The sequence below is a fragment of the Canis aureus genome, chromosome 9 (genome assembly GCF_053574225.1).
Source record: "Canis aureus isolate CA01 chromosome 9, VMU_Caureus_v.1.0, whole genome shotgun sequence".
NCBI classification, from domain to species: domain Eukaryota; kingdom Metazoa; phylum Chordata; class Mammalia; order Carnivora; family Canidae; genus Canis; species Canis aureus.
Genome location: NC_135619.1, coordinates 14,872,828 through 14,886,826, shown reverse-complemented (window position 1 = coordinate 14,886,826; position 13,999 = coordinate 14,872,828). Strand labels below are relative to the sequence as shown.

Below are 13,999 nucleotides of genomic sequence, written 5' to 3'. Positions count from 1 at the left end.
ATCTGATGACTGATCAATACTGGATGTTGGGCAGAGCCAGCAGGACACATAAGGAGGAATGACAGTGACAACAAAGTATAGCCTGGGGATGGCAGGTGCTATCTCAAGAAAGAGGGTTTCAGAATTTAGATACGTCTTTCCCTCATCTCTCCCTCACTGCATACACCTCATGAATAGCACATTTAGGGCAGAGTTGGACAAGCTGGGCTTCTCCGTAGTCTCCCAGAACCACAAGAGTCCCAGTCAAGGACACACTAAGGATCCCATCTGGGAGCGATGGCATCTGGGCACTAACACACACACCCTCGTGTTCATTCTATGACTTAAAAAAAGGACTCTACCAGAGGACTCTACCACCTCCCTCACTGCCACAATAACAGGAAAGGATGAAGACAAAGAACCTAAAACTTCAAGTGGAGCCCAGTAGATCTTGATTCTCATAAACTTCCAGGGCCTGCAGGGAATTTGCTTCAGCAAGAGTATCATTATTATGAAAACAATAATCAACAAGTATAAATAATTTATGAGAATAGGCACAGAGTTGTTTTGTGTTGTTGATAATGTAGGAGCCACTGAAACATTAATTAATACTGAATTATGCAACACTCATTATACTGTCTTTTAATTTTATTTATTTATACAAGTGTCTTATAAACTTTTATATATATTTTCCACAAAACCAAGGGTAGAGCATGAAAGTGGATGTCAAGAGCCAAGGGACTATCTACACACACACACACACACACAGTCCTTGCTTTGCACAATGCTTTACTCCTATATATGTCAAATTTTATGTGGGATTAGGAAAGTTCATTTGAATTCAAATTCTCAGTGTTCATTCTTTTTTTAAAGATTGATTGATTGATTGATTGATTGATTGATTTGAGAGAGAGTACAAGTGAGGTTGAGGTGAGGGGTGATATACAGAGGGAGAGGGAGAGGGACAAGCAGACTGCTGAATGCTGAGTCCAACACGGGATCAATCTCACAACCCCCAGATCATGACTTGAGCTGAAATCAAGAGTTGGATACTTAACCAACTGAGCCACCCAGGAGCCCCTACAGTGTTCATTCTTGAGCCATGCATCAAAAGTGACAACAAACTCTTTAAACTACTCTTATAATATAAGTACAAAAAATCCAGATACATTAGTTATACAAAATTCCAAAGCTCATTTGACTCATTGCATCCAGAATGATTTTTTCAAAGCATGAATGTAATCATGTCAATTCCTTAAACAAACTCTCCTGCTGACCCTAAAATAAAGTTCAGTTCTTTTAATATGGTTTTTGTTTTGGTTTGGTTTGTTTCTTTATTTTATTTATTTATTCATGAGAGACACAGAGAGAGGCAGAGACATAGGCAGAGGGAGAAATAGGCTCCCTGTGAGGAGCCCGATGCAGGACTCTATCCCAGGACCCCAGGATCACGACCTGAGCTGAAGGCAGATGCTCAACCACTGAGCCACCCAGGTGTCCCTCATATGGTTTTTAATATGGCTTTTCATCTTCATCATCTGATCTCCACTTACCTATTTGTTCAAATCCTGGTCCTTTGAACTTTTTGATCCAGTGTTGTCCATAGCTCTCTGAATCTGTCATTCTCTTACTTCTGGATCTTTGATGATGCCATTCCTTCTGTCTCGAACACTTTCTACCTCTGTTACCCAGTCTAATCCTGCTTCTCCTTCAGGTTCCAGACTGGACCCACTTCCTCTGGAAAAGCTTTCCTGTCTGAGTTAGGTGCCCCTCTCTGACATCCAGTGGCATCATATAGACTTATCACAATCTGTCCTTAATGTCTAACTTTTTGTCTCGATCTAGTACTAGACTCCTTGAAGGCAAAGACCACATTTTGATCACTATTATATTCTTAGCACCTAGTGCCTAGCCATCATAAGTGCTCAATAAATATTTATCAAATAACTGAACAGGAAACAAGAAGCCAGGTTAGCACCAACAATTATGAGTGGTCAGGTGTGAATTAACTATGGCCTAAATAAAGCTTTATTCACATTAGAAGTGCCCTAGCCTCTGGTCACTATACCTAGATTCAAAACCTGGCTCAGGGCTTGATTATTTACTTTGAAAGGATGCCTATCCCACCTCTCTGAAATGAAAACTCTCAGATGACTACACTTGATGACACATTACTTGGCTTCAAATACCCACCTCCTTTGTCTCTTCAGAGAAAGCCTGCAGAATGTCCGTCTGCCTGGTGTAGTTGCCATTGGCGTCCTGCAGACCCTGCAGGATTCGCTCCCGCAGGACCAGCACCGAAACTCGGAGCTGGTGCCAGAGGAGCTGCACCGCGTGGATGTCCACGATCACATTGACGGAGTAGGACAGCAGCTTCAGGGAGAACTCTGTTTCAAGGAGGGCATGGATTTGCTCAACGTGATCAGAAATATCTTCACAAATGTCCTGCAGTAAAGAAAAACAAAATATATGAAGATTATTTAGGCTTATTTTGAGGGAGAGGACTCACTCCTTCACTTGACACCAATCGTCAGGGCGAGCAACTCAGGTAAACCACATGTTGGCTAACTTACCTTTGTTTTAGATCAGATACACAGTTGCAGGTCATTTTCCTGGGCACCAGACCAGTTCATAGGAACTCCCAACCCTTTTCAATGAGTCAAGGGGTCTTTGGTGTAAGGGACAATTATCACATTCCCATAATAACAGATTTTAATATTTAAATTCATAAGCATATCTAAATTTCAACCCACACTTTGTAATCAGAATCACTCTTTTCTTAGACCTTTTTTGAGTATAGTTGACACACAATGTCACATTAGTTTCAGGTGTACAACATAGCAATGCAACTTCTCTATACATTATGCTATGTTCACAAGGGTAGGTACCGTCTATTACCACACAGCGCTATTACAACATCATTGACTATGCTCCCCAACCTATGCCTTTTATCCCTGTGATACTTATCCCATAAATGGAAGCCTGTATTTCCCACTCCCCTTCCCCCATTTTAGCCATCCTCCCTCCCCTCTTCCCTCTGGAAACCACAATTGGTTCTCTATATTTATAGGTCTGACAGGATTACTTTTTAAGGAAGAGAGCCAGAAAATCCCCAAGGACAAAGAAAGACAAAATTATAGTTTTGTTTTAAGACCTGGACATTTTAAACAAAACATTACTAAATCAAAGTTTCAATCTCCTCTACACATACTATTAAGTAGGCAGATTTGGTGTCTGATATGTCATTTGTCCTTACAATTTCCTAAATTCCCATTGTGCTATCAGAGGCCAGCAGCATGAAATGGGTAGCGTCAATAGTAATATTTATTTGAGCAATTTGAATCCATTAAGCATCAAAAGGATGTCCATGTCAGCTAAAAGTACTCAGTGATTCATTCTTTTTTATGCCTCTGTGATTTTTTTTTAATGGGGCTTTTATTTATGATTTCTGTTAAGGCTAAAATTTTAGGATAACATTTGAGGTCTGAGTCCTATCATGAGTATCCAAACAGTCAGTCTGTGCTAGAAACAACCCTTCAATTTCATATGAATTCAATTAGTTGTTTCTAAAGAAAAACTAAAGTGGAATCTGTATTTACTACATAATAGTAGGGGAAAAAAAATCTATTGAAGAATGATGGGAAGTTGTGTCGAATTTTTAGTAATAATTATTGTACAATTCCAATAACTGTTCCAATATTATTTCTTGAAGACCAAGAATTGGTGATAGTTATATAGATTGGTGATAATAATTTGAAATAGATTAAAAGTTTAAACAGATTTTGGAGTCCTAATTAGGTAAAGTTCTTACAAATGTAGCCCATGAGCACATGTAGTCCAAAAGGGATTTGGGGCAAAAATCACATTTCCAATCAAACAAATCCATTCAAACACATTTCCATTTCAATCAAACCAGTGCATGGGAACCACTCACAGCTAGGTTAATCAGTCTCTGCTGGCCTTTGGCACATGAAAGTAGGCCTCAAATATTCCATATTGCTTGGGTCTCAGCAGATGCCTGCTTGGAGCATCTACTTGATTTACCTCCTACACTTCTCATTCCTGATACCTTACCCACCACCATCCCAAAGCAAATGACCTGTATCATTTGCCCTCTTAGGAAATTCATTTCTATGTAGTACTGTGTTGCCTTGGGAAACTCTCTTCCTCCTGCAGCTGATCTCATCCAAATTCTTTGTACTGTCCTGGCTAATATTTCCATTCCATTGTAAAACAAAAACAAAACTCTACTTAACTATTTTTTAAGATTTTATTTGTTTATCCATGAGATGGCACAGAGAGAGAGAGAGAGAGAGGCAGAGACATAGGCAGAGGGAGAAGCAGGCTCCATGCAGGGAGCCTGCTGCGGGACTCAATCCCAAGACTCCGGGATCACACCCTGAGCCAAAGGCAGACACTCAACCACTGAGCCAGCCAGGCAACCCAAAACTCTACTTAACTTTTTCACAGAATGGTACTTCTATCTCCTTCTCCTACCCAAACCTGATTCTGTCCAAGGGTCCTGCTTCCCCCACTGCCTTCCCAGTAAAGGCTGTTCACTCTCCTAGCCCTCACCTGAAAGATGGGGAGGGAAGGGCTGCTAGGGGAAGGGCAATCTATGGTGCTTCTTTACCACTTTCTGATCATTTTTCTTTTGTCCTCATACTAAGATGCTTTATTTTCGCTAGGTGCCCAGTGTCTGCTTAGCCTTCCCATCTTCTTTCTTCATTACTATTACCTATATTCTTTTCTTTCAATCCTCCACACTGAAGAATGCATGTGGTTCAGTTTTCTCGTCTCCATTATCTTTGGTAATGTCAATATTCACACTGATGAACCAATCAATACCTTAGCCTCAAATGTCCTTTACTCCATAATCCTTAAGACCTTCATACCTGTTCCACTGGTATAACTCTCTGCCATAGCTCTACTTCGAACCTTGTCATCACTTCACCTGTGGAACAATATCAGAAAGTCCCCTCTGCCACCAACCTCTCATTATCTGATCTTTTCACTCCCACTCTCCCACTATAGGTGCTTTATAACCTCAATCTACCCACCAACCCCTCTACCCTCTTTTTTCTTACATACCACCTCCTTCCGAGCACAGCCTCTACAATGATCACTTTAACCACTCCCTTGGCAATGTTCTCCACTTCCTCACACTCTTGATTTCATAATTTGAATTTGTTAGTATCTATCTCCTAGGTCCCACTACAATCCTGCAGATGCAGAATATATTATATATTTAGGAGAGGGAAAAGTTGGGTAGCTTATGCCACTTGCTCTGAATACCCATATAAGTATTTCTCAGCCACACCATTCCCACCTTCCAATACGATATGTTATGTATAGTCTTGGCACCATGAAAACTACATGCCATCACTCATCTTACACATAATTCGGCTCCTTCACAATGAACATAGGAACTTAGTCAGAGCCAGGTCATGGGTCAAGATGGCTAAGCAACTATCCAGGGGCACTAAAGTATCAATGGTACTAGTTAACTAAGGCTTTCGCACCCTCCTCCTTAGATGTCTGTGAAATATAAATTGGCTCTGCTCCCAAAGAAGCCAGATGGGCCCTGAGGAGAAAGAAATACTCTTCCCACAAGAGCTGATCTCCCTCTATTGAGTATTTTGGCAATGTGTACATGTAGTCTCTGCTGAAAATCTGAAACTAAATAATGTATGGCATGGTCCAAACTTCTGGGGTCTATTCGTTTGTTTAATTATTTTTATGCCCTCTACTCTGCTATCAGGTATGTGGTTTGACAAAATTACAAGGACACACAAACTGTAGAACAAGAACTACAGATATATGTGAAGGGTATATATATATATATACATATATATATACACACACACACACATATATACATATGTACATATATATGTATACACATATATGACAGTGTGTACACCCCCTCCAAACATAAAACTATATTTAGAATATTCAATGAGAGGTTTAGAGAAATAACTGAATGATTCTGAATCTATACATACCTTTTAGTAATATAAAATCTGCTTTTCTCTGTTGTTCTATATAAATGTCAACCAAATATTTAAAGAATTAACAATTTGAAGCTTCTCAGGCTTAGACCCTTAATCATTGCCAGTTTGTTGTATGTTTATATGAAAGAAGCTGAAGATTATAGACATCCTGTTTATTTTAATTCAGTCAGCTAACTAGGTATTAGAAACTTTTACAAAGGATTTCCTGAATGGCTACCTCCCAGTAGAGACTATTTGGAATTAAAAGGCTCTGAGAGATCTGACTTGTTGGAGGCCCTATGGGCATTAGATTAATAAGGTGAAGTGGAAGCACGGTGGGGGGTGGGGGTGGATGTGTTGGTGGAGTTGAACCAAAGCCCAACTGATGCATATAAGCCCTGACTGGACATGTGACTCCAGTAGATAGCAACTAGAGACTAGACTCAACTCACATGGCTGCTCAGTGTATAACAAACTTTTGAACACTGCAGTGCTACTTACTAGAAACAAATTTAGCAACTTTAGATTCACAGATTTTTTAGGAATACAAAAAGAAACAACCCCTCAGTTTCAGGACATATATATGTGTCTATCTATCTATTATATCTATCTATCTATCTATCTATCTATCTATCTATCTATCTATCTATCTATCTATCAAATATGTCTTAAGGACCCATAAGCAAAAATGTTTCTCTCCATCTGCTTACTGAAAGCATTAACACTAACATTATACAATTAGAGGTTTTAAATTTAACACAGCAATGAATGGTTAAGCTCATGTAGGGACTAAAATCCATCATGAGGTATAATCCTCCAACAAATGTTAATGTTTGGCTTCAGAATCTTTTCTATTTCTACAGAGGGTGTTAGTAGGCAGAAACCTGAGTGTCTATAAAGTAGATAAGATCAAGAACGGGATGAAGACATTGAAGATTGTATGAATGACAGAGATGGAACCTTTCCAGCATCAAGGGGAGAGATGGTTTGGTCCACTAGTCCATTATTCATCTTTCATAATGTTAGCCTGAAATTATCCCATTTCTCCTGTTCCCACCTAATTCTGGTCAGCATTTCTACTGATTTGAGCCTTTATCTCCATTGTGTTACCTCCACCAGACCTTTTTTCCTCTGACTTTCAGATTCCTCTCCTGACTCCCAAGTATGCCTCAACTGGGACAAGGTGATGATGAACAGATCCACCAGTCCAGACTTCTCTCACTCTTAAAACCCCAAATTCAGTCTATCACACTTAAAGGCAGCTCTTATCCCTTGTATGCCTCATCCACAAGGATGAGGGCTAGAGGACTAGAGGACTCTAGAACTGTGTGGAGGTAGGGGAAGGCAGATCCAGAGAGAGGCAGTCAAGGATACCAAGACAAACTGTTAACCTTCATAAGTTTAAGGGCCTGGAGTGCCTGGCCCTTAACAGTGCCTGGAGTTGGCCCTGTTGTCCTGTTCTGTTATGAATAAATGAAAGAAAATATATCTAACTTCCTATGAATATGGTGACAAAATGCTATTTCATATAATTATGAAGATTTTTATCATCATTGTCAGAGTTTAGCTTCATTCCCAGGGCATATATTTTGGTATATTAATGTTCTCTCCAACTAGAAGGCCGGTTCCCCAGCACCTCTTCATATAGTTAGTGGCTATCAATACGTTGGATGCTCAATAATTTTGATGATATGGACCTTACTTTACAATGAAACAATGTACAATGACAATGAACAAAAACTTAACTTCAATAGATAGAATTGTTTAGCTTCACTTTTCAATATCAGCACTTGGTATCAATTCCTTTAGCTACTTAAAATCTCCCATGAATTTCATTCATTACCTTATATATTTTCATTTGAGAAAAGATGTTCTCCACAAGCCCATTTAGATGACTAGATCAACAGACCTCTGAAACCACAATAAACTTTTAATTTTATGTTGAGGATAATTTTTTTCTAAGGCTTTATTTATGAGAGATACACAGAAAGAGGCAGTCATAGGCAAAGGGAGAAGCAGGCTCCCTATGAGGAGCTCAATATGGGACTCGACCCCAGGACCCCGGGATCACGCCCTGAGCCAAAGGCAGATGCTCAACCACTGAGCCTCCCAGGCATCCCCATTGAGGATATTTTTTATTTTTTATTTTTTAAATTTTTATTTATTTATGATAGGCACACAGTGAGAGAGAAAGAGGCAGAGACACAGGCAGAGGGAGAAGCAGGCTCCATGCACTGGGAGCCCGACGTGGGACTCGATCCAGGGTCTCCAGGATCGCGCCCTGTGCCAAAGGCAGGCGCTAAACCGCTGCGCCACCCAGGGATCCCTGAGGATAATTTTTAAATGTTCTTCAAGCAATAACATTTTTTTATAGATCCTCAAATTGTCCCTGATACAACCCATTATTATTAAGGATAGAAGGATAATGTTTTTAGAAATCAGTCACTTCTGTGACACTCCAGAACAACTGGAACTCTCCTATCCCACTAGTGGAATGCAAAATGGTACAGTCACTCTGTAAAACAGTTTAGTAGTTTCTTATGAAATTAGATATATACTTAACATATGACTCAGCAATCCCACTCCCGAGAGTTTAGAGAAATAAAAACTTAGACACATACACAAATGAAAAGAAACTACGCATAAACACCAAAACCTAAATGTCCTTCAGTGAGTAAATGATTAAACTATAGTATATCTACATAATACACAATTGGGGGAAAAATTAGTGATACATGTAAAAACTTGTAAAAATCTCAAAGGTATTATGCTAAGTGAAAGGAGCCAGTTTCAAAGGTTAAATGCTATATAATTCCATTTACATGACATTCTCAAAAGAAAACTATAGTGATGAACAATAGATCAGTGGCTGCCAGGCATTGAGGGTGGGGAGGGCATGACTATATACTGATAGCACAAGGGAGGTCTTTTGGGAGTGATGGAATTGCTCTGTACCCTGAGTGTGGAGACAGTTATACAAATCTACATGTGGGTTAAAATGTGTAGAACTGTACACTAAAAAAGAAAGTCAATTTTTTCTGTATGATAATTTTAAAATAAGAAGAGAAAAACAGTTTATAATCTCTTGTTAAAATACATATGAAAATTAGTTTTGGGTGACATATTCTCATCAGATTCTTGGAAATTAACAAGAACACAGTCATAAGGTCATGGCACTACTATCATTATTCCTGATTCAACAACTTCCACATTATTTTCTGGAGAGTATAAAAGAAAATAAGGGTAATCTGGAGTCCATTTCAAAGTGAATTAAAGCAAACGGCAACATATCTTCAAAGTTGCCTATGACTTTTTCCTTAGATGTTACTGTGTTAATGTAAGTGATGTGCTCCATTTTGTTTAATTCACATATAGCGCATCAGCCTCTGTGGCATTCACCATCACTCACAGCGTAAAATGCATTGAATACACTATGTTGTCAACTGCCTACTTTGCTCAACCTTTCTGATACATTGTGGTCTCAAAATTGCAGCTGCTGCTGCCTGTCATTGAAACAGGAATCTTCTATGGTTACTGAGGCAGCTCATACAAACACTGACCTAAGACAGTTTACAAATAAACTCCAGCTGGTTGGTCATTTTTCTTTTAACTTAGTTATGCATTTATGTGAGAGAGGTGCCTTTTCTTTTTTTTTTAGTTCTGTTGTATATTTTTTCAGTTGTAGGTTATCTTTTCTAGAGAAACCATGCTCTTATGTATGTAACTGTTTGGTTTTCACCAGCATGGGAGAGAGATGAGCGCTCGTGAGTGCTCTTATTGCTTCGGCTCCTGCTACTTGTCCCTGGGAGAGGATCTGTTTGCTGTCTCATCATAAGGCCCATTCTTGACCATTCTCAAAACATCTGGAAGGTTTTCTTGTGAAATGACAAGTATCCATGGATCAACATTCTTCCAAAGTGGCCCAAACTGCCAATCTCCAGGCTGAGTATATTTGGAGGGAAACCCACCCTTCTTGCTACTTCCTCGCCCTGGTACTAAAGCAAACACTTGGCACCTTAAGTTCATGAAGTCCCATAAATACAGTCGTTCCCACTTTTCTCTGCCTCTTGCTTCCCTACATGCAATCCTTAAATGAGAAAACGCAGAAAATACCCAGTTTCTATAAGCTGCCTCTCCATGGGAGCAAACAATAATTGGCAGGCATTTCTCCATTCATCTACAACCCCAAATAATGTTTCTCTTTCTCATCTCCCCAAAATAATTTCACCGATCCTCTCAAAACACTCTTGACTTATATTTGTGTAACTACAGAATACAGTCAAATGGTTTTTCTAAGAAACTGTGATTTAAAGCCTGCTTTTTAAAGGACATTGAGGCCTCCATCCACTTCTATTGTTTTCCTATTACAATTTCAAAAATCTCACACCCTCAGCTTAACCAGTACATACCATTACATTTAGAAAAATATAAATTACATTTACAATAAGTTTTCATGATCTAAAGTCAGTAAGAAAAGAATTAAATATAAGCATTTTCTATACATATTTTAGTCTTACTGCAAAATGCCATGTCATCATGACTGTTCATTTTGTTTACTAGCAATTGTAGAAATAAATGGTTAAAGTATCTTTTACCCATATGTTCACCATATGTGTGTGTGTTCACTAGCAAAAGCTGAGAAGAGATTCTTACCTAATACATGAACTTTATATTTTAAAATACAGATCAAGGGAACACCACAGTTACTTGGTTAAAATAAAAACTCACAAGTGAGCCATTTGAACTAAAACTTACAATTTCATATTAAAAACTTCCTACTGCAGAGCATTAATGTCATCTTCAGCTGACTTTCAAAACTGTACTTTCTCCAAAAGACACATAGATGTTCTTATGACAAGGTACTTTATTTCCCTCAAATTAGACTGCTCCCTCTTTTTTTCCTTCCTTGAGAAAACATATTGTCCTAATGGTCCTAATTTCCTCTTTGTCATATTGAAAAAGATGTAATGGGAGGGTGGGAGGGATGCTGTGACTTTACACAGTACACACCTCTCTCCAAAGATTTAAGAACTCTATAGTTACAAATAGTGATTATCCTTTTAACTGCTAAAATTTGGGAAGTGTGAGGACTGAAGTGAGGTTATTTATTTGTAAATGATTTTGCTGTTATCATTCGCTATAACTCCTCCATTTCCCAGACCGGACTGTACCTTTCCGGATGCAGGAAATGCACTTTAATGCCACACTGCTAGGATACTGCCACACATTTGGTCAGTGTTCAAAGGATGTTTGTAGAATTAGGTTCAAATGAATAAAATACTCTGTTTCACAAATCCCTATAAACCAAGTACTAGTCTAGTTTCCTCTCGTAAGTGCACCCACAGTAATTGGCACTCAACTGGCAAAAGAAAGCAGCTAACAGTGGATGTCAGCTGTTTTGATTTGTAGAGGCACTGAAAAAGCATGTAGGTTTGGGAAAGAAAAGGATTGGATAGAAAGGAGAGGAGGAAGATGCTAAATACAGACTTAGAAGCCTTCACACTGGCAGAACTTTCCAGAATGCTTGGTGAGACACGGAGGAGCGGTGGCTGCCAGTGCTGCGCCCAGCAACACGCTCCTTCCCACTGCTCCCCCACCCCCAACCCCCCCACACACACATGGGGGCCTGGCCCTTTCACCAGCTGTAGAAATTGGTGAAAGAAACCACTTACTATGATGTTTTGGGGGTCAAACCCAATACCACCCAGGAGGAATTGAAAAAGGCTTACAGGAAAGCAGTCTTGAAGTACCACCCTGATAATCCAAATGAAAGAGAGAAGTTTAAACAGATTTCTCAAGCTTATGAAGTGCTCTCTGATGCAAAGAATTAAAGAAGAATTAAAGAATTAAAGAATTAAAGAAGGTGGAGCTGGTGGTGGTTTTGGCTCCCCCACAGACATCTTTGATATGTTTTTTGGAGGAGGAGGCAGGATGCAGAGAGAAAGGAGAGGTATAAATGTTGTGCATCAGCTCTCAGTAACCTTAGAAGATTTATATAATGGTGCAACAAGAAAACTAGCTCTGCAAAAGAATGTGATTTGTGCTAAATGTGAAGGCCGAGGTAGTAAGAAAGGAGCAGCCGAATGTCCCAATTGCCGAGGTACTGGAATGCAAGTAAGAATTCATCAGAGGATCTGGAATGGTTCAGCAAATTCAATCTGTGTGTATGGAGTGCCAGGGCCATGGGGAATGGATCAGTCCTAAAGACAGATGTAAAAGCTGCAACAGAAGGAAGGTAGTTAGAAGAAGATTCTAGAAGTGCATATTGACAAAGGCATGAAAGATGGCCAGAAGATAACATTCCATGGTGAGGGAGACCAAGAACTAGGACTGGAACCAGGAGATATTATCATCGTTTTAGATCAGAAGGACCATGCTGTTTTTACTCCACAAGGAGATCTTTTCATGTGTATGGATATACAGCTGGCTGAAGCCCTGTGTGGCTTTCAAAAGCCAATTTCTACTCTTGACAACTGAACCATCATCATCACCTCTCATCCAGGTCAGATTGTCAAGCATGGGGATATCAAGTGTGTGCTAAACGAAGGCATGCCAATTTATTGTAGACCATATGAGAAGGGTTGCCTAATCATCGAATTTAAGGTACACTTCCCTGAGAATGGCTTTCTCTCTCCTGATAAACTTTCTTTGCTGGAAAAACTCCTACCTGAGAGGAAGAAGTAGAAGAACTGATGAAATGGACCAGGTAGAACTAGTGGACTTTGATCCCAATCAGGAAAGACGGCGAGGATGATGAACATCATCCTAGGGGTGGTGTTCAGTGTCAGACCTCTTAATGGGGCCAGTGAATAACTCTGCTGCTGGCATTTTATATGCAGTAGTGGATGAGTGAAGGACTATAATCATAGCTCACTACTTGCTATTGTTTTTGTTTTAATATTCAACTATAGTAGTGTTTTAAAATTTAAATGAAGAATAAACTCAAATATATATATATAAAAAAGAAGCCTTCACACTTGCATTTTCACACTCTGGAAGCCTACTTTGCCTTCAACTGAGGAAGAACCAGCTGGAAGTTCAATCTGGCCATACCTGCCCATATCCAAATCTGGATTGTTCTTCTTTTCATTATTGAATTTTTGTTGTTGTTATTAGAATTGTTGCTTAAAAACTTCGGAGGATTCATTGCTTGAATATCACTTTAAACTCCTAATCCCAGGGGGGAAAAACCCTAAGCAAAAAAAGATGAAAAGAAAATTGATAATTGCTGTTGCAAGTTGAAGAAAATGTTTTGTTTTGTTTTGTTTAAGATGTATTTATTTGAGAGAGAGAGAGATAACACAAGTGCAAGTGGGGCAGGGGCAGGTGGGGAGAATCTCAAGCACAGGGCCCAACACGAGGCTTGATCTCAGGACTGAGATCATGACCTGAGTCAAAAATCAAGAATTGGTCACTTCAGTGACTGAGCCACCCAGGCACCCTAGAGAAAATGTTTTTCTGAGGTTTTGCTTTGACAAATTCACATACAGTGCTCTACATGACTCAGCTGGGTAGTGGTTCACAATCTAAGTGCATTTACTAACAAAAATCACAACTATGGCCTTGACTCTAAGCAGCCCATTTGGAAATTGCTTCGAAGATCTATACTTCCCACACCTTTATAAAGTGATTTCAGGTAGAATTTGACGAAGAAGTCAGTGGTGGTTCTTACCCTGCAGTGTGCTTGTTGATCATATAGATTCTGGGGCTGCTTCTTTGATAAGAAATGGGACCAAGAGATGTGCATTTTCTTAAGCGGACAGTGGCCATGAAGCCAGTGTTCTTGGCACCACACAATGAAAACTATTGAGCCAGAGACGGGTCACCTGGGGAACTATGTGTGCACCTACTGTTGCACAACTATAACGAAAACAAAAAACCAGCCTCCCAGCAACTTGAAAGGTAGTCCATCCCTGACATTATGCAAATGTACCTACAGCAGAACATACATTCTTTTTGCCCCAGAACACAATTTTCCACAACTTGGTTGACCCACTGCTGGCAACATTGTGATAATCTCTAGGACA

General features: G+C 39.5%; 1 protein-coding gene and 1 pseudogene across 5 annotated transcripts in view; one reads left to right on the top strand and one right to left on the bottom strand.

Moving 5' to 3' along the window:
- AKAP6 (A-kinase anchoring protein 6) overlaps nt 1-13,999 on the bottom strand; it is a 539,311-nt gene that overhangs the window by 276,748 nt on the left and 248,564 nt on the right. For all 5 annotated transcript variants that reach the window (XM_077908985.1, XM_077908989.1, XM_077908988.1 and 2 more), the window contains one exon: nt 2,173-2,424. In XM_077908985.1, the coding sequence (XP_077765111.1) occupies nt 2,173-2,424 (252 nt within the window). The remainder of the gene's footprint in view (nt 1-2,172; nt 2,425-13,999) is intronic.
- LOC144321289 (dnaJ homolog subfamily A member 1-like) lies at nt 8,398-12,901 on the top strand (annotated as a pseudogene).